The 22,017-nt window shown below is 54.8% G+C and overlaps 1 protein-coding gene across 1 annotated transcript in view; it reads right to left on the bottom strand.

Annotated features, from left to right (window-relative positions):
* The window catches only part of LOC144954187 (uncharacterized), a 35,123-nt gene that overhangs the window by 4,438 nt on the left and 8,668 nt on the right, over window positions 1-22,017 (bottom strand). Inside the window, exons 3-4 of the mRNA XM_078884748.1 lie at window positions 11,273-11,347; window positions 5,282-5,420 (exon numbers count right to left, since the gene is read on the bottom strand). Of these exons, the coding sequence (XP_078740874.1) occupies window positions 5,282-5,420; window positions 11,273-11,347 (214 nt within the window). The remainder of the gene's footprint in view (window positions 1-5,281; window positions 5,421-11,272; window positions 11,348-22,017) is intronic.

Below are 22,017 nucleotides of genomic sequence, written 5' to 3'. Positions count from 1 at the left end.
AGTGACTGACTGTATGAGTGTATGAGTGAGTGACTGAGTGTGTGAGTGAGTGACTGAGTGAGTGACTGAGTGACTGAGTGACTGAGCCAATGACTGACTGACTGAGTGACACTCACAGCGAGTCGTAGTTGGGTGAGCGAGTCTGCACGACACGGCACGTGATGAACACAATGGCCACCAGGGCGAGTGAGTGAGTGAGTGTGTGAGTGTGTGAGTGAGTGAGTGTGTGACTGAGTGAGTGAGTGTGTGAGTGAGTGAGTGAGTGTGTGAGTGAGTGAGTGTGTGAGTGAGTGAGTGAGTGTGTGAGTGAGTGAGTGAGTGTGTGAGTGAGTGAGTGAGTGTGTGAGTGAGTGAGTGTGTGACTGAGTGAGTGAGTGTGTGAGTGAGTGAGTGAGTGTGTGAGTGAGTGAGTGAGTGTGTGAGTGTGTGAGTGAGTGTGTGAGTGAGTGAGTGTGTGAGTGTGTGAGTGAGTGTGTGAGTGAGTGAGTGTGTGACTGAGTGAGTGAGTGAGTGTGTGAGTGAGTGTGTGAGTGAGTGAGTGTGTGAGTGAGTGAGTGAGTGTGTGAGTGAGTGTGTGAGTGAGTGAGTGAGTGTGTGAGTGAGTGACTGAGTGAGTGTGTGAGTGAGTGAGTGAGTGTGTGAGTGAGTGACTGAGTGAGTGACTGAGTGAGTGTGTGAGTGACTGACTGAGTGAGTGAGTGACTGAGTGACTGAGTGAGTGTGTGAGTGAGTGAGTGTGTGAGTGAGTGAGTGTGTGACTGAGTGAGTGAGTGTGTGAGTGAGTGTGTGAGTGAGTGAGTGTGTGAGTGAGTGAGTGTGTGAGTGAGTGAGTGTGTGACTGAGTGAGTGAGTGAGTGTGTGAGTGAGTGTGTGAGTGAGTGAGTGTGTGAGTGAGTGAGTGAGTGTGTGAGTGAGTGAGTGAGTGTGTGACTGAGTGAGTGTGTGAGTGAGTGAGTGTGTGAGTGAGTGAGTGTGTGACTGAGTGAGTGAGTGAGTGTGTGAGTGAGTGTGTGAGTGAGTGAGTGAGTGTGTGAGTGAGTGAGTGAGTGTGTGAGTGAGTGAGTGAGTGTGTGAGTGAGTGAGTGAGTGTGTGAGTGAGTGAGTGAGTGAGTGTGTGAGTGAGTGAGTGTGTGACTGAGTGAGTGAGTGTGTGAGTGAGTGAGTGAGTGTGTGACTGAGTGAGTGAGTGTGTGAGTGAGTGAGTGAGTGTGTGAGTGAGTGAGTGTGTGAGTGTGTGACTGAGTGAGTGAGTGTGTGAGTGAGTGAGTGTGTGACTGAGTGAGTGTGTGAGTGTGTGAGTGAGTGTGTGAGTGAGTGAGTGTGTGAGTGAGTGAGTGAGTGTGTGAGTGTGTGAGTGAGTGTGTGAGTGAGTGAGTGTGTGAGTGAGTGAGTGAGTGTGTGAGTGAGTGAGTGAGTGTGTGACTGAGTGAGTGAGTGTGTGAGTGAGTGAGTGTGTGAGTGTGTGACTGAGTGAGTGAGTGAGTGTGTGAGTGAGTGAGTGTGTGAGTGAGTGTGTGAGTGTGTGAGTGAGTGTGTGAGTGAGTGAGTGTGTGAGTGAGTGAGTGTGTGAGTGTGTGACTGAGTGAGTGAGTGAGTGTGTGAGTGAGTGAGTGTGTGAGTGAGTGAGTGAGTGTGTGAGTGAGTGTGTGAGTGAGTGAGTGTGTGAGTGAGTGAGTGAGTGTGTGAGTGAGTGTGTGTGTGAGTGAGTGTGTGAGTGAGTGTGTGTGTGAGTGAGTGAGTGTGTGAGTGAGTGTGTGAGTGACTGACTGAGTGAGTGACTGTGTGAGTGAGTGAGTGACTGAGTGAGTGACTGACTGAGTGAGTGAGTGAGTGACTGAGTGAGTGTGTGACTGAGTGAGTGACTCAGTGAGTGACTGACTGAGCCAGTGACTGACTGAGTGACTAGGTGTATGAGTGACTAGGTGCTACTCACAGCGAGTCGTAGTTGGGTGAGCGAGTGTGCACCACGCGGCACGTGATGTACACGACGGCCACCAGGGCGAGTGAGTGAGTGACTGAGTGAGTGAGTGAGTGTATGAGTGAGTGAGTGACTGAGTGAGTGAGTGAGTGAGTGAGTGACTGACTGACTGAGTGAGTGACTGAGTGAGTGTATGAGTGAGTGAGTGACTGTGTGAGTGTGTGTGTGTATGAGTGACTGTGAGTGACTAACTGTATGAGTGAGAGTGTGACTGAGTGTGTGAGTGAGTGAGTGACTGAGTGAGTGACTGAGTGAGTGTATGAGTGAGTGAGTGACTGTGTGAGTGTGTGTATGAGTGACTGTGAGTGACTGACTGTATGAGTGAGTGAGTGACTGAGTGTGTGAGTGAGTGACTGAGTGAGTGACTGAGTGAGTGACTGAGTGACTGAGTGACTGACTGTATGAGTGTATGAGTGAGTGACTGAGTGTGTGAGTGAGTGACTGAGTGAGTGACTGAGTGAGTGACTGAGTGACTGACTGAGTGACTGACTGAGTGAGTGAGTGAGTGACTGAGTGAGTGACTGAGTGAGTGAGTGACTGACTGAGTGACTGACTGAGTGACTGAGTGAGTGAGTGAGTGTGTGAGTGAGTGAGTGACTGAGTGAGTGAGTGAGTGAGTGACTGACTGACTGAGTGAGTGAGTGTGTGAGTGAGTGAGTGACTGAGTGAGTGAGTGACTGTGTGAGTGAGTGAGTGAGTGACTGAGTGAGTGAGTGACTGACTGAGTGACTGACTGAGTGACTGAGTGAGTGAGTGTGTGGCTGAGTGAGTGAGTGTGTGAGTGAGTGACTGACTGAGTGAGTGTGTGTGTGTGTGACTGAGTGAGTGTGTGAGTGAGTGAGTGTGTGAGTGGGTGAGTGACTGAGTGAGTGACTGAGTGTATGAGTGACTGACTGAGCCAGTGAGTGACTGAGTGAGTGACTGAGTGTATGAGTGACTGACTGAGCCAGTGAGTGACTGAGTGACTGACTAAGTGAGTGACACTCACAGCGAGTCGTAGTTGGGTGAGCGAGTGTGCACCACACAGCACGTGATGTACACGACGGCCACCAGGGCGAGTGAGTGAGTGAGTGACTGAGTGAGTGACTGAGTGAGTGAGTGTGTGACTGAGTGAGTGAGTGTGTGAGTGAGTGAGTGTGTGAGTGAGTGAGTGAGTGTGTGACTGAGTGAGTGAGTGTGTGAGTGAGTGAGTGAGTGTGTGAGTGAGTGAGTGAGTGTGTGAGTGAGTGAGTGAGTGTGTGACTGAGTGAGTGAGTGTGTGAGTGAGTGACTGGGTGACTGGGTGACTGACTGAGTGAGTGTGCGAGTGACTGACTGAGTGAGTAAGTGACTGACTGACTGACTAGGTGAGTGACTAGGTGAGCGAGTCTCACAGCGAGTCGTAGTTGGGTGAGCGAGTGTGCACCACACGGCACGTGATGAACACAATGGCCACCAGGGCGAGTGAGTGAGTGAGTGTGTGAGTGAGTGACTGAGTGAGTGAGTGTGTGACTGAGTGACTGACTGAGTGACTGAGTGACTGACTGACTGAGCCAATGACTGACTGACTGAGTGACACTCACAGCGAGTCGTAGTTGGGTGAGCGAGTCTGCACGACGTGGCACGTGATGAACACGATGGCCACCAGGGCGAGTGACTGAGTGAGTGACTGAGTGAGTGAGTGACTGACTGAGTGACTGACTGAGTGACTGAGTGAGTGTGTGAGTGAGTGACTGAGTGAGTGAGTGAGTGTGTGAGTGAGTGAGTGAGTGACTGAGTGAGTGAGTGAGTGTGTGACTGAGTGACTGACTGAGTGACTGACTGATTGACTGAGTGAGTGAGTGAGTGTGTGAGTGAGTGACTGAGTGAGTGAGTGAGTGACTGACTGAGTGACTGACTGAGTGACTGAGTGAGTGTGTGAGTGAGTGACTGAGTGAGTGAGTGACTGAGTGAGTGACTGAGTGACTGAGTGAGTGAGTGAGTGTGTGACTGAGTGACTGACTGAGTGACTGACTGATTGACTGAGTGACTGACTGACTGAGCCAATGACTGACTGACTGAGTGACACTCACAGCGAGTCGTAGTTGGGTGAGTGAGTCTGCACGACACGGCACGTGATGAACACGATGGCCACCAGGGCGAGTGAGTGAGTGAGTGACTGAGTGAGTGAGTGACTGAGTGAGTGAGTGAGTGACTGAGTGAGTGAGTGACTGACTGAGTGACTGACTGAGTGACTGAGTGAGTGAGTGTATGACTGAGTGAGTGTGTGAGTGAGTGACTGAGTGAGTGAGTGAGTGAGTGTGTGAGTGAGTGACTGAGTGAGTGAGTGAGTGAGTGACTGAGTGAGTGACTGAGTGACTGAGTGAGTGAGTGAGTGTGTGACTGAGTGACTGACTGAGTGACTGACTGAGTGACTGAGTGACTGACTGACTGACTGAGCCAATGACTGACTGACTGAGTGACACTCACAGTGAGTCGTAGTTGGGTGAGTGAGTCTGCACGACACGGCACGTGATGAACACGACGGCCACCAGGGCGAGCGAGTGAGTGAGTGACTGAGTGAGTGAGTGACTGTGTGAGTGAGTGAGTGAGTGACTGAGTGAGTGAGTGACTGACTGAGTGACTGACTGAGTGACTGAGTGAGTGAGTGTATGACTGAGTGAGTGACTGAGTGAGTGAGTGACTGACTGAGTGACTGACTGAGTGACTGAGTGAGTGTGTGAGTGAGTGACTGAGTGAGTGAGTGAGTGTGTGAGTGAGTGAGTGAGTGACTGAGTGAGTGAGGGAGTGAGTGTGTGACTGAGTGACTGACTGAGTGACTGACTGATTGACTGAGTGACTGACTGACTGAGCCAATGACTGACTGACTGAGTGACACTCACAGCGAGTCGTAGTTGGGTGAGTGAGTCTGCACGACACGGCACGTGATGAACACGATGGCCACCAGGGCGAGTGAGTGAGTGAGTGTGTGAGTGTGTGAGTGAGTGTGTGAGTGAGTGACTGAGTGAGTGAGTGAGTGACTGACTGAGTGAGTGAGTGACTGAGTGAGTGAGTGACTGACTGAGTGACTGACTGAGTGACTGAGTGAGTGAGTGTATGACTGAGTGAGTGACTGAGTGAGTGAGTGACTGACTGAGTGACTGACTGAGTGACTGAGTGAGTGTGTGAGTGAGTGACTGAGTGAGTGAGTGAGTGACTGAGTGAGTGACTGAGTGACTGAGTGAGTGAGTGAGTGTGTGACTGAGTGACTGACTGAGTGACTGACTGAGTGACTGAGTGACTGACTGACTGAGCCAATGACTGACCTGACTGAGTGACACTCACAGCGAGTCGTAGTTGGGTGAGCGAGTGTGCACCACGCGGCACGTGATGTACACGACGGCCACCAGGGCGAGCGAGAGGACGACGCCGCCGATGAAGCTGGCGGCGTCAAACGAGTTCACTCGGCCCGGGGTGGGGGCCGCTGTGGGCGGGGGGGGGTAGAGGGGGAGGGGGGAGGGGGGGGGAGGGGGAGAGGGGGGGAGGGGGGAGGGAGGGGGGGGAGGGGAGAGGGGGGGAGGGGAGAGGGGGGGAGGGGAGAGGGGGGGAGGGGGGGAGGGGAGAGGGGGGGAGGGGAGAGGGGGGGAGGGGAGAGGGGGGGAGGGGAGAGGGGGGGAGGGGAGAGGGGGGGGAGGGGAGAGGGGGGGGAGGGGGGGAGGGGAGGAGGGGAGAGGGGGGGAGGGGAGAGGGGGGGAGGGGAGAGGGGGGGAGGGGGGGGAGGGGAGAGGGGGGGAGGGGAGAGGGGGGGGAGGGGAGAGGGGGGGAGGGGGGGAGGGGAGAGGGGGGGAGGGGAGAGGGGGGGAGGGGAGAGGGGGGGAGGGGAGAGGGGGGGAGGGGAGAGGGGGGGGAGGGGGGGAGGGGAGGAGGGGAGAGGGGGGGGAGGGGAGAGGGGGGGAGGGGAGAGGGGGGGAGGGGGGGGAGGGGAGAGGGGGGGAGGGGAGAGGGGGGGGAGGGGAGAGGGGGGGAGGGGGGGAGGGGAGAGGGGGGGAGGGGAGAGGGGGGGAGGGAGGGGAGAGGGGGGGAGGGGGGGAGGGGAGAGGGGGGGAGGGGGGGAGGGGAGAGGGGGGGAGGGGAGAGGGGGGGAGGGGAGAGGGGGGGAGGGGGGGAGGGGAGAGGGGGGGAGGGGAGAGGGGGGGAGGGGAGAGGGGGGGAGGGGAGAGGGGGGGAGGGGGGGAGGGGAGAGGGGGGAGGGGAGAGGGGGGGAGGGGAGAGGGGGGGAGGGGAGAGGGGGGGAGGGGAGAGGGGGGGAGGGGAGAGGGGGGGAGGGGGGGAGGGGAGGAGGGGAGAGGGGGGGAGGGGAGAGGGGGGGAGGGGAGAGGGGGGGAGGGGGGGAGGGGAGAGGGGGGGAGGGGAGAGGGGGGGGAGGGGAGAGGGGGGGAGGGGGGGAGGGGAGAGGGGGGGAGGGGAGAGGGGGGGAGGGGAGAGGGGGGGAGGGGGAGAGGGGGGGAGGGGAGAGGGGGGAGGGGGGGAGGGGAGGAGGGGAGAGGGGGGAGGGGAGAGGGGGGGAGGGGAGAGGGGGGGAGGGGGGAGGGAGAGGGGGGGAGGGGAGAGGGGGGGAGGGGAGAGGGGGGGAGGGGGGGAGGGGAGAGGGGGGGAGGGGAGAGGGGGGAGGGAGGGGAGAGGGGGGGAGGGGAGAGGGGGGAGGGGGGGAGGGAGAGGGGGGGAGGGGAGAGGGGGGGAGGGGAGAGGGGGGGAGGGGGGGAGGGGAGAGGGGGGGAGGGGAGGGGGGGAGGGGAGAGGGGGGGAGGGGAGAGGGGGGGAGGGGGGGAGGGGAGAGGGGGGGAGGGGGGGAGGGGAGAGGGGGGGAGGGGAGAGGGGGGGAGGGGGAGAGGGGGGCAGGGGGGGAGGGGAGAGGGGGGGAGGGGAGAGGGGGGGAGGGGGGGGAGGGGAGAGGGGGGGAGGGGAAAGGGGGGGAGGGGGGGGAGGGGAGAGGGGGGGAGGGGAGAGGGGGGGAGGGGGGGAGGGGAGAGGGGGGGAGAGGGGGAGGGGAGAGGGGGGGAGGGGAGAGGGGGGGAGGGGGGGAGGGGGAGGGGGGGAGGGGAGAGGGGGGGAGGGGGGGGAGGGGGAGAGGGGGGGGAGAGGGGGGGAGGGGGGGGGGAGGGGGGGGGAGGGGGGGGAGGGGGGAGGGGTGGAGGGGGGGAGGGGAGAGGGGGGAGGGGGGGAGGGGGTGAGGGGGGGTGTGATGGGGAGTGGTGAGATGGGGAGGGGGGGGAGTGAGGGGGGGGAGGGGGGAGGGGGAGGGGGGAGGGGGAGGGGGGGGGGAGAGGGGTGAGAGGGGGGTGTGAGGGGGGGGGGGGGAGAGGGGGGGGTAGATGGGTGAGTAGGTGGGTGGTGGGTGAGTAGGTGGGTGAGTAGGTGGGTGGGTGAGGGTGAGTAAGTGGGTGAGTAGGTGGGTGAGTAGGTGGGTGAGTAGGTGGGTGAGAGGGGGGGGGGAGAAGGGGTAGAGGGGGGTACTTGAGCCTCAGATATGGGAGGAAGTAGCGAGACCCTGTGAGTAGGTGGGTGAGTGAGTGGACAAGAAGGTGGGTGGGTGGGTGGGTGAGTAGGTGGGTGGGTAAGTAGGTGGGTGAGTGGGTGGGTGAGTAGGTGGGTAGGTGAGTGGACAGGAAGGTGGGTGGGTGAGAAAGTGGGTGGGTGAGTGAGTGAGTGGACAGGTATGTGAGTGGGTGAGTAGGTGGGTGGGTGAGTGAGTGGACAGGTATGTGAGTGGGTGAGTAGGTGGGTGGGTGAGTGAGTGGACAGGTATGTGAGTGGGTGAGTAGGTGGGTGAGTAGGTGGGTGGGTGGGTGAGTGGACAGGTGGGTGAGTAGGTGGGTGGGTAGGTGGGTGAGTAGGTGGGTGAGTAGGTGGGTGGGGAGGTGGGTGGGTAGGTGGGTGAGTAGGTGGGTGGGTAGGTGGGTGGGGAGGTGGGTGGGGAGGTGGGTGGGTAGGTGGGTGGGGAGGTGGGTGGGGAGGTGGGTGGGGAGGTGGGTGGGTAGGGTGGGTGAGTAGGTGAGTAGGTGGGTGAGTAGGTGGGTGGGTAGGTGGGTGAGTAGGTGGGTGAGTAGGTGAGTAGGTGGGTGAGTAGGTGGGTGGGTAGGTGGGTGAGTAGGTGGGTGAGTAGGTGAGTAGGTGGGTGAGTAGGTGGGTGGGTAGGTGGGTGAGTAGGTGGGTGGGTAGGTGGGTGAGTAGGTGGGTGAGTAGGTGGGTGAGTAGGTGAGTGAGGTGGGTGAGTGAGTAGGTGGGTGAGTAGGTGAGTAGGTGGGTGAGTAGGGGGTGGGTAGGTGGGTGAGTAGGTGGGTGGGTAGGTGGGTGAGTAGGTGGGTGAGTAGGTGGGTGAGTAGGTGAGTAGGTGGGTGGGGAGGTGGGTGGGTAGGTGGGTGAGTAGGTGGGTGGGTAGGTGGGTGGGGAGGTGGGTGGGTAGGTGGGTGGGGAGGTGGGTGGGTAGGTGGGTGAGTAGTGGGTGGGTAGGTGGGTGAGTAGGTGGGTGGGTAGGTGAGTAGGGTGGGTGGGTAGTTGGGTGGGGAGGTGGGTGGAGTAGGTGGGTGAGTAGGTGGGTGGGTAGGTGGGTGGGGAGGTGGGTGGGTAGGTGGGTGGGGAGGTGGGTGGGTAGGTGGGTGGGGAGGGTGGGTGGGTAGGTGGGTGAGTAGGTGGGTGAGTAGGTGGGTGAGTAGGTGAGTAGGTGGGTGGGTAGGTGGGTGGGGTAGGTGGGTGGGTGAGGTGGGTGGGTAGGTGGGTGAGTAGGTGGGTGAGTAGGTGGGTGAGTAGGTGAGTAGGTGGGTGAGTAGGTGGGTGGGTAGGTGGGTGAGTAGGTGGGTGGGGAGGTGGGTGGGTAGGTGGGTGAGTAGGTGGGTGAGTAGGTGGGTGAGTAGGTGGGTGAGTAGGTGGGTGGGGAGGTGGGTGGGTAGGTGGGTGGGGAGGTGGGTGGGTAGGTGGGTGGGTAGGTGGGTGAGTAGGTGGGTGAGTAGGTGAGTAGGTGGGTGAGGTAGGTGGGTGGGTAGGTGGGTGGTAGGTGGGTGGGTAGGTGGGTGGGTAGGTGGGTGAGTAGGTGGGTGAGTAGGTGGGTGGGGAGGTGGGTGGTGGTGGGTAGGTGGGTGAGTAGGTGGGTGAGTAGGTGGGTGAGTAGGTGGGTGGGGAGGTGGGGTAGGGGTGGTAGGTGGGTGAGTAGGTGGGTGAGTAGGTGGGTGGGTAGGTGGGTGGGGAGGTGGGTAGGTGGGTGGGTAGGTGGGTGGGTAGGTGGGTGGGTAGGTGGGTGAGTAGGTGGGTGAGTAGGTGGGTGAGTAGGTGGGTGGGTAGGTGGGTGGGAGGTGGGTAGGTGGGTGGGTAGGTGGGTGGGTAGGTGGGTGAGTAGGTGGGTGAGTAGGTGGGTGGGTAGGTGGGTAGGTGGGTAGGTGGGTGAGTAGGTGGGTGAGTAGGTGGGTGGGTAGGTGGGTGGGGAGGTGGGTAGGTGGGTAGGTGGGTGAGTAGGTGGGTGAGTAGGTGGGTGGGTAGGTGGGTGGGGAGGTGGGTAGGTGGGTAGGTGGGTGAGTAGGTGGGTGAGTAGGTGGGTGGGTAGGTGGGTGAGTAGGTGGGTGGGGAGGTGGGTGGGTAGGTGGGTGAGTAGGTGGGTGGGTAGGTGGGTGGGGAGGTGGGTGGGTAGGTGGGTGAGTAGGTGGGTGAGTAGGTGGGTGGGGAGGTGGGTGGGTAGGTGGGTGAGTAGGTGGGTGAGTAGGTGGGTGAGTAGGTGGGTGGGAGGTGGGTGGGTAGGTGGGTGAGTAGGTGGGTGAGTAGGTGGGTGGGTAGGTGGGTGGGGAGGTGGGTAGGTGGGTGGGTAGGTGGGTGGGTAGGTGGGTGGGTAGGTGGGTGAGTAGGTGGGTGAGTAGGTGGGTGAGTAGGTGGGTGGGTAGGTGGGTGGGGAGGTGGGTAGGTGGGTGGGTAGGTGGGTGGGTAGGTGGGTGAGTAGGTGGGTGAGTAGGTGGGTGGGTAGGTGGGTAGGTGGGTAGGTGGGTGAGTAGGTGGGTGAGTAGGTGGGTGGGTAGGTGGGTGGGGAGGTGGGTAGGTGGGTAGGTGGGTGAGTAGGTGGGTGAGTAGGTGGGTGGGTAGGTGGGTGGGGAGGTGGGTAGGTGGGTAGGTGGGTGAGTAGGTGGGTGAGTAGGTGGGTGGGTAGGTGGGTGAGTAGGTGGGTGGGGAGGTGGGTGGGTAGGTGGGTGAGTAGGTGGGTGGGTAGGTGGGTGGGGAGGTGGGTGGGTAGGTGGGTGAGTAGCTGGGTGAGTAGGTGGGTGAGTAGGTGAGTAGGTGGGTGGGTAGGTGGGTGGGTAGGTGGGTGGGGAGGTGGGTGAGTAGGTGGGTGAGTAGGTGGGTGGGGAGGTGGGTGAGTAGGTGGGTGAGTAGGTGGGTGGGTAGGTGGGTGGGGAGGTGGGTGAGTAGGTGGGTGGGTAGGTGGTGAGTAGGTGGGTGGGTAGGTGGGTGGGTAGGTGGGTGAGTAGGTGGGTGGGAGGTGGGTGGGTAGGTGGGTGAGTAGGTGGGTGGGGAGGTGGGTGAGTAGGTGGGTGAGTAGGTGGGTGAGTAGGTGGGTGAGTAGGTGGGTGAGTAGGTGGGTGGGGAGGTGGGTGGGGAGGTGGGTGAGTAGGTGGGTGAGTAGGTGGGTGGGTAGGTGGGTGGGGAGGTGGGTGAGTAGGTGGGTGGGTAGGTGGGGTGAGTAGGTGGGTGGGTAGGTGGGTGGGTAGGTGGGTGAGTAGGTGGGTGGGGAGGTGGGTGGGTAGGTGGGTGAGTAGGTGGGTGGGAGGTGGGTGGGTAGGTGGGTGAGTAGGTGGGTGGGGAGGTGGGTGAGTAGGTGGGTGGGGAGGTGGGTGAGTAGGTGGGTGAGTAGGTGGGTGAGTAGGTGGGTGAGTAGGTGGGTGAGTAGGTGGGTGGGGAGGTGGGTGGGTAGGTGGGTGAGTAGGTGGGTGGGGAGGTGGGTGAGTAGGTGGGTGGGGAGGTGGGTGAGTAGGTGGGTGGGGAGGTGGGTGAGTAGTGGGTGAGTAGGTGGGTGAGTAGGTGGGTGAGTAGGTGGGTGGGTGAGTGGACAAGAAGGTAGGTGGGTGTGTAGTGTCTGTGTGTGTGTAGTGTCTGTGTGTGTACCTGTGTGTGTGTCTGTGTGTAGTGTGTGTGTAGTGTCTGTGTGTGTACCTGTGTGTGTGTCTGTGTGTAGTGTGTGTGTAGTCTGTGTCTGTGTGTGTGTCTGTGTGTGTGTGTGTCTGTGTGTGTGTCTGTGTGTGTGTGTCTGTGTGTGTGTGTCTGTGTGTGTGTGTCTGTGTGTGTGTGTCTGTGTGTGTGTACTTGTGCTGGCTCCGGGTGTCATGGTGACGGTGGCGTTGCTGGAGGGGGAAGCGGTTGTCACGTTCTCGAAGGGAGCTGCAGCACACAGCCAGACACAGACAGACACATACCACCATCAGACATGGTCACGGTGTAGTGAGGGTGTTGTATGAGGGTGTAGTGAGGGTGTTGTATGAGGGTATTGTATGAGGGTGTAGTGAGGGTGTAGTATGAGGGTGTAGTGAGGGTGTTGTATGAGGGTGTAGTGAGGGTGTTGTATGAGGGTGTAGTATGAGGGTGTAGTATGAGGGTGTAGTATGAGGGTGTAGTGAGGGTGTAGTATGAGGGTGTAGTATGAGGGTGTAGTATGAGGGTGTAGTGAGGGTGTTGTATGAGGGTGTAGTATGAGGGTGTAGTATGAGGGTGTAGTATGAGGGTGTAGTATGAGGGTGTAGTGAGGGTGTTGTATGAGGGTGTAGTATGAGGGTGTAGTGAGGGTGTAGTATGAGGGTGTAGTATGAGGGTGTAGTATGAGGGTGTAGTGAGGGTGTTGTATGAGGGTGTAGTATGAGGGTGTAGTGAGGGTGTAGTATGAGGGTGTAGTATGAGGGTGTAGTATGAGGGTGTAGTGAGGGTGTAGTATGAGGTGTAGTGAGGGTGTAGTGAGGGTGTAGTATGAGGGGTGTAGTGAGGGTGTAGTGAGGGTGTAGTGAGGGTGTAGTGAGGGTGTAGTATGAGGGTGTAGTATGAGGATGTAGTATGAGGGTGTAGTATGAGGGTGTAGTGAGGGTGTAGTGAGGGTGTATTGAGGGTGTAGTATGAGGGTGTGGTATGAGGGTGTAGTATGAGGGTGTAGTATGAGGGTGTAGTGAGGGTGTAGTATGAGGGTGTAGTATGAGGGTGTGGTATGAGGGTGTGGTATGAGGGTGTAGTATGAGGGTGTAGTATGAGGGTGTAGTATGAGGGTGTAGTGAGGGTGTAGTATGAGGGTGTAGTGAGGGTGTAGTATGAGGGTGTAGTATGTGGGTGTAGTGAGGTGTAGTATGAGGGTGTAGTATGAGGGTGTAGTATGAGGTGTAGTGAGGGTGTAGTATGAGGGTGTAGTATGAGGTGTAGTGAGGGTGTAGTATGAGGGTGTAGTGAGGGTGTAGTGAGGGTGTAGTATGAGGGTGTAGTATGAGGGTGTAGTAGAGGGTGTAGTATGAGGGTGTAGTATGAGGGTGTAGTATGAGGGTGTAGTGTGAGGGTGTAGTATGAGGGTGTATTAGGTGAGAGGGTGTAGTGAGGGTGTAGTGAGGGTGTAGTGAGGGTGTAGTATGAGGGTGTAGTAGTGGTATGAGGGTGTAGTGAGGGTGTAGTGAGGGTGTAGTGAGGGTGTAGTATGAGGGTGTAGTATGAGGGTGTAGTATGAGAGGGTGTAGTATGAGGGTGTAGTATGAGGGTGTAGTATGAGGGTGTAGTATGAGGGTGTAGTATGAGGGTGTAGTGAGGGTGTAGTATGAGGGTGTAGTGAGGGTGTAGTATGAGGGTGTAGTATGAGGGTGTAGTATGAGGGTGTAGTATGAGGGTGTAGTATGAGGGTGTAGTGAGGGTGTAGTATGAGGGTGTAGTGAGGGTGTAGTATGAGGGTGTAGTGAGGGTGTAGTATGAGGGTGTAGTGAGGGTGTAGTATGAGGGTGTAGTGAGGGTGTAGTATGAGTGTGTAGTAATGAGGGTGTAGTATGAGGGTGTTGTATGAGGGTGTAGTATGAGGGTGTAGTGAGGGTGTAGTGAGGGTGTAGTGAGGGTGTAGTATGAGGGGTGTAGTATGAGGGTGTAGTATGAGGGTGTAGTATGAGGGGTGTAGTATGAGGGTGTAGTATGAGGGTGTAGTGAGGGTGTAGTATGAGGGTGTAGTGAGGGTGTAGTATGAGGGTGTAGTATGAGGGTGTAGTATGAGGGTGTAGTATGAGGGTGTAGTATGAGGGTGTAGTGAGGGTGTAGTATGAGGGTGTAGTGAGGGTGTAGTATGAGGGTGTAGTGAGGGTGTAGTATGAGGGTGTAGTGAGGGTGTAGTATGAGTGTGTAGTTGAGGGTGTAGTATGAGGGTGTTGTATGAGGGTGTAGTGAGGGTGTAGTATGAGGGTGTAGTGAGGGTGTAGTGAGGGTGTAGTATGAGGGTGTAGTATGAGGGTGTAGTATGAGGGTGTAGTATGAGGTGTAGTGAGGGTGTAGTATGAGGGTGTAGTATGAGGGTGTAGTATGAGGGTGTAGTGAGGGTGTAGTATGAGGGTGTAGTATGAGGGTGTTGTATGAGGGTGTAGTATGAGGGTGTAGTGAGGGTGTAGTATGAGGGTGTAGTATGAGGGTGTAGTGAGGGTGTAGTATGAGGGTGTAGTATGAGGGTGTGGTATGAGGGTGTATATGAGGGTGTAGTATGAGGGTGTGGTATGAGGGTGTAGTGAGGGTGTGGTATGAGGGTGTAGTATGAGGGTGTGGTATGAGGGTGTAGTGAGGGTGTAGTATGAGGGTGTAGTATGAGGGTGTAGTGAGGGTGTAGTATGAGGGTGTAGTATGAGGGTGTAGTATGAGGGTGTAGTATGAGGGTGTAGTGAGGGTGTAGTATGAGGGTGTAGTATGAGGGTGTAGTGAGGGTGTAGTATGAGGGTGTAGTATGAGGGTGTAGTATGAGGGTGTAGTATGAGGGTGTAGTGAGGGTGTAGTATGAGGGTGTAGTATGAGGGTGTAGTATGAGGGTGTAGTATGAGGGTGTAGTATGAGGGTGTAGTGAGGGTGTAGTATGAGGGTGTAGTATGAGGGTGTAGTGAGGGTGTAGTATGAGGGTGTAGTATGAGGGTGTAGTATGAGGGTGTAGTATGAGGGTGTAGTGAGGGTGTAGTATGAGGGTGTTGTATGAGGGTGTAGTGAGGGTGTGGTATGAGGGTGTAGTATGAGGGTGTGGTATGAGGGTGTAGTGAGGGTGTAGTATGAGGGTGTAGTATGAGGGTGTAGTGAGGGTGTAGTGAGGGTGTAGTATGAGGGTGTAGTATGAGGGTGTAGTATGAGGGTGTGGTATGAGGGTGTAGTGAGGGTGTAGTATGAGGGTGTTGTATGAGGGTGTAGTATGAGGGTGTAGTGAGGGTGTAGTATGAGGGTGTAGTATGAGGGTGTAGTATGAGGGTGTAGTGAGGGTGTAGTGAGGGTGTAGTATGAGGGTGTAGTATGAGGGTGTAGTATGAGGGTGTAGTATGAGGGTGTAGTGAGGGTGTAGTATGAGGGTGTAGTGAGGGTGTAGTGAGGGTGTAGTGAGGGTGTAGTATGAGGGTGTAGTATGAGGGTGTAGTGAGGGTGTAGTATGAGTGTGTAGTATGAGGGTGTAGTATGAGGGTATGAGGGTGTAGTATGAGGGTGTAGTGAGGGTGTAGTATGAGGGTGTAGTAGGGTGAGGGTGTAGTGAGGGTGTAGTGAGGGTGTAGTATGAGGGTGTAGTATGAGGGTGTAGTGAGGGTGTAGTATGAGTGTGTAGTATGAGGGTGTAGTATGAGGGTGTAGTGAGGGTGTAGTATGAGGGTGTAGTATGAGGGTGTAGTGAGGGTGTAGTATGAGGGTGTAGTGAGGGTGTAGTATGAGGGTGTAGTGAGGGTGTAGTATGAGGGTGTAGTATGAGGGTGTAGTGAGGGTGTAGTATGAGGGTGTAGTATGAGGGTGTAGTGAGGGTGTAGTATGAGGGTGTAGTGAGGGTGTAGTATGAGGGTGTAGTGAGGGTGTAGTATGAGGGTGTAGTGAGGGTGTAGTATGAGTGTGTAGTATGAGGGTGTAGTATGAGGGTGTAGTATGAGGGTGTAGTGAGGGTGTGGTATGAGGGTGTAGTATGAGGGTGTGGTATGAGGGTGTAGTGAGGGTGTAGTATGAGGGTGTAGTATGAGGGTGTAGTGAGGGTGTAGTATGAGGGTGTAGTATGAGGGTGTAGTATGAGGGTGTGGTATGAGGGTGTAGTGAGGGTGTAGTATGAGGGTGTAGTATGAGGGTGTAGTGAGGGTGTAGTATGAGGGTGTAGTATGAGGGTGTAGTATGAGGGTGTAGTATGAGGGTGTAGTGAGGGTGTAGTATGAGGGTGTAGTATGAGGGTGTAGTATGAGGGTGTAGTATGAGGGTGTAGTATGAGGGTGTAGTGAGGGTGTAGTATGAGGGTGTAGTATGAGGGTGTAGTGAGGGTGTAGTATGAGGGTGTAGTATGAGGGTGTAGTATGAGGGTGTAGTATGAGGGTGTAGTGAGGGTGTAGTATGAGGGTGTTGTATGAGGGTGTAGTGAGGGTGTGGTATGAGGGTGTAGTATGAGGGTGTGGTATGAGGGTGTAGTGAGGGTGTAGTATGAGGGTGTAGTATGAGGGTGTAGTGAGGGTGTAGTGAGGGTGTAGTATGAGGGTGTAGTATGAGGGTGTAGTATGAGGGTGTGGTATGAGGGTGTAGTGAGGGTGTAGTATGAGGGTGTTGTATGAGGGTGTAGTATGAGGGTGTTGTATGAGGGTGTAGTATGAGGGTGTAGTGAGGGTGTAGTATGAGGGTGTAGTATGAGGGTGTAGTATGAGGGTGTAGTGAGGGTGTAGTATGAGGGTGTAGTGAGGGTGTAGTATGAGGGTGTAGTATGAGGGTGTAGTATGAGGGTGTAGTATGAGGGTGTAGTGAGGGTGTAGTATGAGGGTGTAGTGAGGGTGTAGTGAGGGTGTAGTGAGGGTGTAGTATGAGGGTGTAGTATGAGGGTGTAGTGAGGGTGTAGTATGAGTGTGTAGTATGAGGGTGTAGTATGAGGGTGTAGTATGAGGGTGTAGTGAGGGTGTAGTATGAGGGTGTAGTGAGGGTGTAGTATGAGGGTGTAGTGAGGGTGTAGTATGAGGGTGTAGTATGAGGGTGTAGTGAGGGTGTAGTATGAGGGTGTAGTATGAGGGTGTAGTGAGGGTGTAGTATGAGGGTGTAGTGAGGGTGTAGTATGAGGGTGTAGTGAGGGTGTAGTATGAGGGTGTAGTGAGGGTGTAGTATGAGTGTGTAGTATGAGGGTGTAGTATGAGGGTGTTGTATGAGGGTGTAGTGAGGGTGTAGTATGAGGGTGTAGTGAGGGTGTAGTATGAGGGTGTAGTATGAGGGTGTAGTATGAGGGTGTAGTATGAGGGTGTAGTGAGGGTGTAGTATGAGGGTGTAGTATGAGGGTGTAGTATGAGGGTGTAGTATGAGGGTGTAGTGAGGGTGTAGTATGAGGGTGTAGTATGAGGGTGTAGTATGAGGGTGTAGTATGAGGGTGTTGTATGAGGGTGTAGTGAGGGTGTAGTATGAGGGTGTAGTATGAGGGTGTAGTATGAGGGTGTAGTATGAGGGTGTTGTATGAGGGTGTAGTGAGGGTGTAGTATGAGGGTGTAGTATGAGGGTGTAGTATGAGGGTGTAGTGAGGGTGTTGTATGAGGGTGTAGTATGAGGGTGTAGTGAGGGTGTAGTATGAGGGTGTAGTATGAGGGTGTAGTATGAGGGTGTAGTATGAGGGTGTTGTATGAGGGTGTAGTGAGGGTGTAGTGAGGGTGTAGTATGAGGGTGTAGTATGAGGGTGTAGTATGAGGGTGTAGTATGAGGGTGTAGTATGAGGGTGTAGTATGAGGGTGTAGTATGAGTGTGTAGTATGAGGGTGTAGTGAGGGTGTAGTATGAGGGTGTAGTATGAGGGTGTAGTATGAGGGTGTAGTATGAGTGTGTAGTATGAGGGTGTGGTATGAGGGTGTAGTGAGGGTGTAGTATGAGGGTGTAGTATGAGGGTGTAGTATGAGGGTGTAGTGAGGGTGTAGTGAGGGTGTAGTATGAGGGTGTAGTGAGGGTGTAGTATGAGGGTGTAGTATGAGGGTGTAGTGAGGGTGTAGTATGAGGGTGTAGTGAGGGTGTAGTATGAGGGTGTAGTATGAGGGTGTAGTGAGGGTGTAGTATGAGGGTGTAGTGAGGGTGTAGTGAGGGTGTAGTATGAGGGTGTAGTGAGGGTGTAGTATGAGGGTGTAGTATGAGGGTGTAGTATGAGGGTGTAGTATGAGGGTGTAGTATGAGGGTGTAGTGAGGGTGTAGTATGAGGGTGTAGTATGAGGGTGTAGTATGAGGGTGTAGTATGAGGGTGTAGTATGAGTGTGTAGTATGAGGGTGTAGTATGAGGGTGTAGTGAGGGTGTAGTGAGGGTGTTGTATGAGGGTGTAGTGAGGGTGTAGTATGAGGGTGTAGTATGAGGGTGTAGTATGAGGGTGTAGTATGAGTGTGTAGTATGAGGGTGTAGTATGAGGGTGTAGTGAGGGTGTAGTATGAGGGTGTAGTGAGGGTGTAGTATGAGGGTGTAGTGAGGGTGTAGTGAGGGTGTAGTATGAGGGTGTAGTATGAGGGTGTAGTATGAGGGTGTGGTATGAGGGTGTAGTGAGGGTGTAGTATGAGGGTGTAGTATGAGGGTGTAGTATGAGGGTGTAGTGAGGGTGTAGTATGAGGGTGTAGTATGAGGGTGTAGTATGAGGGTGTAGTATGAGGGTGTAGTATGAGGGTGTAGTGAGGGTGTAGTATGAGGGTGTAGTATGAGGGTGTAGTATGAGGGTGTAGTATGAGGGTGTAGTATGAGGGTGTGGTATGAGGGTGTAGTATGAGGGTGTAGTATGAGGGTGTAGTATGAGGGTGTAGTGAGGGTGTAGTATGAGGGTGTTGTATGAGGGTGTAGTGAGGGTGTGGTATGAGGGTGTAGTATGAGGGTGTGGTATGAGGGTGTAGTGAGGGTGTAGTATGAGGGTGTAGTATGAGGGTGTAGTGAGGGTGTAGTGAGGGTGTAGTATGAGGGTGTAGTATGAGGGTGTAGTATGAGGGTGTTGTATGAGGGTGTAGTATGAGGGTGTAGTATGAGGGTGTAGTATGAGGGTGTAGTATGAGGGTGTAGTGTGAGGGTGTAGAGTGAGGGTGTAGTATGAGGGTGTAGTATGAGGGTGTAGTATGAGGGTGTAGTGAGGGTGTAGAGTGAGGGTGTAGTATGAGGGTGTAGTATGAGGGTGTAGTGAGGGTGTAGAGTGAGGGTGTAGTATGAGGGTGTAGTATGAGGGTGTAGTATGAGGGTGTTGTATGAGGGTGTAGTATGAGGGTGTTGTATGAGGGTGTAGTATGAGGGTGTAGTATGAGGGTGTAGTATGAGGGTGTAGTATGAGGGTGTAGTATGAGGGTGTAGTATGAGGGTGTAGTATGAGGGTGTAGTATGAGGGTGTAGTGAGGGTGTAGTATGAGGGTGTAGTATGAGGGTGTAGTGAGGGTGTAGTATGAGGGTGTAGTGAGGGTGTAGTATGAGGGTGTAGTGAGGGTGTAGTATGAGGGTGTAGTATGAGGGTGTAGTATGAGGGTGTAGTATGAGGGTGTAGTGAGGGTGTAGTATGAGGGTGTAGTATGAGGGTGTGGTATGAGGGTGTGGTATGAGGGTGTAGTGAGGGTGTAGTGAGGGTGTAGTATGAGGGTGTGGTATGAGGGTGTGGTATGAGGGTGTAGTGAGGGTGTAGTATGAGGGTGTGGTATGAGGGTGTAGTATGAGGGTGTAGTGAGGGTGTAGTGAGGGTGTAGTATGAGGGTGTAGTGAGGGTGTAGTATGAGGGTGTAGTGAGGGTGTTGTATGAGGGTGTAGTATGAGGGTGTAGTATGAGGGTGTAGTATGAGGGTGTAGTATGAGGGTGTAGTATGAGGGTGTAGTATGAGGGTGTAGTATGAGGGTGTAGTATGAGGGTGTAGTATGAGGGTGTAGTATGAGGGTGTAGTATGAGGGTGTAGTGAGGGTGTAGTATGAGGGTGTAGTGAGGGTGTAGTATGAGGGTGTAGTGAGGGTGTAGTATGAGGGTGTAGTGAGGGTGTAGTATGAGGGTGTAGTGAGGGTGTAGTATGAGGGTGTAGTGAGGGTGTAGTGAGGGTGTAGTGAGGGTGTAGTATGAGGGTGTAGTATGAGGGTGTAGTATGAGGGTGTAGTGAGGGTGTAGTATGAGGGTGTGGTATGAGGGTGTAGTATGAGGGTGTAGTATGAGGGTGTAGTGAGGGTGTAGTATGAGGGTGTAGTATGAGGGTGTAGTGAGGGTGTAGTATGAGGGTGTAGTGAGGGTGTAGTATGAGGGTGTAGTATGAGGGTGTAGTATGAGGGTGTAGTATGAGGGTGTAGTGAGGGTGTAGTATGAGGGTGTAGTGAGGGTGTAGTATGAGGGTGTAGTGAGGGTGTTGTATGAGGGTGTAGTATGAGGGTGTAGTATGAGGGTGTAGTGAGGGTGTTGTATGAGGGTGTAGTATGAGGGTGTAGTATGAGGGTGTAGTATGAGGGTGTAGTGAGGGTGTAGTATGAGGGTGTAGTATGAGGGTGTAGTGAGGGTGTAGTATGAGGGTGTAGTATGAGGGTGTAGTATGAGGGTGTAGTGAGGGTGTAGTATGAGGGTGTAGTATGAGGGTGTAGTGAGGGTGTAGTATGAGGGTGTAGTATGAGGGTGTAGTATGAGGGTGTAGTATGAGGGTGTTGTATGAGGGTGTAGTATGAGGGTGTAGTGAGGGTGTAGTATGAGGGTGTAGTGAGGGTGTAGTATGAGGGTGTAGTGAGGGTGTAGTATGAGGGTGTAGTGAGGGTGTAGTATGAGGGTGTAGTGAGGGTGTAGTATGAGGGTGTAGTGAGGGTGTAGTATGAGGGTGTAGTATGAGGGTGTAGTATGAGGGTGTAGTGAGGGTGTAGTATGAGGGTGTAGTGAGGGTGTAGTATGAGGGTGTAGTATGAGGGTGTAGTGAGGGTGTAGTATGAGGGTGTAGTGAGGGTGTAGTATGAGGGTGTAGTATGAGGGTGTAGTATGAGGGTGTAGTATGAGGGTGTTGTATGAGGGTGTAGTATGAGGGTGTAGTGAGGGTGTAGTATGAGGGTGTAGTGAGGGTGTGGTATGAGGGTGTAGTGAGGGTGTAGTATGAGGGTGTAGTGAGGGTGTAGTATGAGGGTGTAGTGAGGGTGTAGTATGAGGGTGTAGTATGAGGGTGTAGTATGAGGGTGTTGTATGAGGGTGTAGTATGAGGGTGTAGTGAGGGTGTAGTATGAGGGTGTAGTGAGGGTGTAGTATGAGGGTGTAGTGAGGGTGTAGTATGAGGGTGTAGTATGAGGGTGTAGTATGAGGGTGTTGTATGAGGGTGTAGTATGAGGGTGTAGTGAGGGTGTAGTATGAGGGTGTAGTGAGGGTGTAGTATGAGGGTGTAGTGAGGGTGTAGTATGAGGGTGTAGTATGAGGGTGTAGTGAGGGTGTAGTATGAGGGTGTAGTGAGGGTGTAGTATGAGGGTGTAGTGAGGGTGTAGTATGAGGGTGTAGTATGAGGGTGTAGTATGAGGGTGTAGTATGAGGGTGTAGTATGAGGGTGTTGTGTGAGGGTGTAGTGAGGGTGTAGTATGAGGGTGTAGTGAGGGTGTAGTATGAGGGTGTAGTATGAGGGTGTAGTGAGGGTGTAGTGAGGGTGTAGTATGAGGGTGTAGTATGAGGGTGTAGTATGAGGGTGTAGTGAGGGTGTAGTGAGGGTGTAGTGAGGGTGTAGTGAGGGTGTAGTATGAGGGTGTAGTGAGGGTGTAGTATGAGGGTGTAGTGAGGGTGTAGTGAGGGTGTAGTGAGGGTGTAGTGAGGGTGTAGTGAGGGTGTAGTATGAGGGTGTAGTGAGGGTGTAGTATGAGGGTGTAGTGAGGGTGTTGTATGAGGGTGTAGTGAGGGTGTAGTATGAGGGTGTAGTATGAGGGTGTTGTATGAGGGTGTAGTGAGGGTGTAGTATGAGGGTGTAGTGAGGGTGTAGTGAGGGTGTAGTGAGGGTGTAGTGAGGGTGTAGTATGAGGGTGTAGTGAGGGTGTAGTATGAGGGTGTAGTATGAGGGTGTAGTGAGGGTGTAGTGAGGGTGTAGTGAGGGTGTAGTATGAGGGTGTTGTGTGAGGGTGTAGTGAGGGTGTAGTATGAGGGTGTAGTGAGGGTGTAGTATGAGGGTGTAGTGTGCCTGTGATCCGGGTGTGGTACAACTGTAGTGTGTGTGTTGTAGTCTGGCTGTAGTCTGGCTGTAGCCAGGCTGTAGTCTGGCTGTAGATCGGCTGCAGTCAGCCTGTAGTCAGGCTGTAGTCTGCCTGTAGTCTGACTTAGTCTGGCTGTAGCCAGGCTGTAGTCTGGCTGTAGATCGGCTGCAGTCAGCCTGTAGTCAGGCTGTAGCCAGGCTGTAGTCTGGCTGTAGTCTGGCTGTAGCCAGGCTGTAGTCTGGCTGTAGATTGGCTGCAGTCAGCCTGTAGTCAGGCTGTAGCCAGGCTGTAGTCTGGCTGTAGTCTGGCTGTAGCCAGGCTGTAGTCTGGCTGTAGTTGGCCTGTAGTCTGGCTATGGTCAGCCTGTAGTCTGACTGTAGTCTGGCTGTAGATTGGCTGTAGTCTGGCTGTAGCCAGGCTATGGCCAGCCTGTAGTCTGGCGGTAGTCTGGACGTAGTCTGGTTCTAGTCAGGCTGTAGTCAGGCTGTCGCCAGGCTGTAGATTGGCTGTGTGTGTCTGTGTGTATTGTGTGAGTGTAGTGTGTGTGTGTAGTGTGTGTGTGTAGTGTGTGTGTGTAGTGTCTGTGTATGTGTCTGTGTGTATTGTGTGAGTGTAGTGTGTGTGTGTAGTGTGTGTGTGTAGTGTCTGTGTATGTGTCTGTGTGTGTGTGTCTGTGTGTAGTGTGTGTGTGTCTGTGTGTAGTGTGTATTGTCTGAGTGTAGTGTGTGTGTGTAGTGTGTGTGTGTAGTGTAGTG

This window comes from Lampetra fluviatilis, unplaced genomic scaffold (assembly GCF_964198595.1).
Source record: "Lampetra fluviatilis unplaced genomic scaffold, kcLamFluv1.1 SCAFFOLD_433, whole genome shotgun sequence".
NCBI classification, from domain to species: domain Eukaryota; kingdom Metazoa; phylum Chordata; class Hyperoartia; order Petromyzontiformes; family Petromyzontidae; genus Lampetra; species Lampetra fluviatilis.
This window is presented reverse-complemented; position numbering and strand designations above follow the sequence as displayed.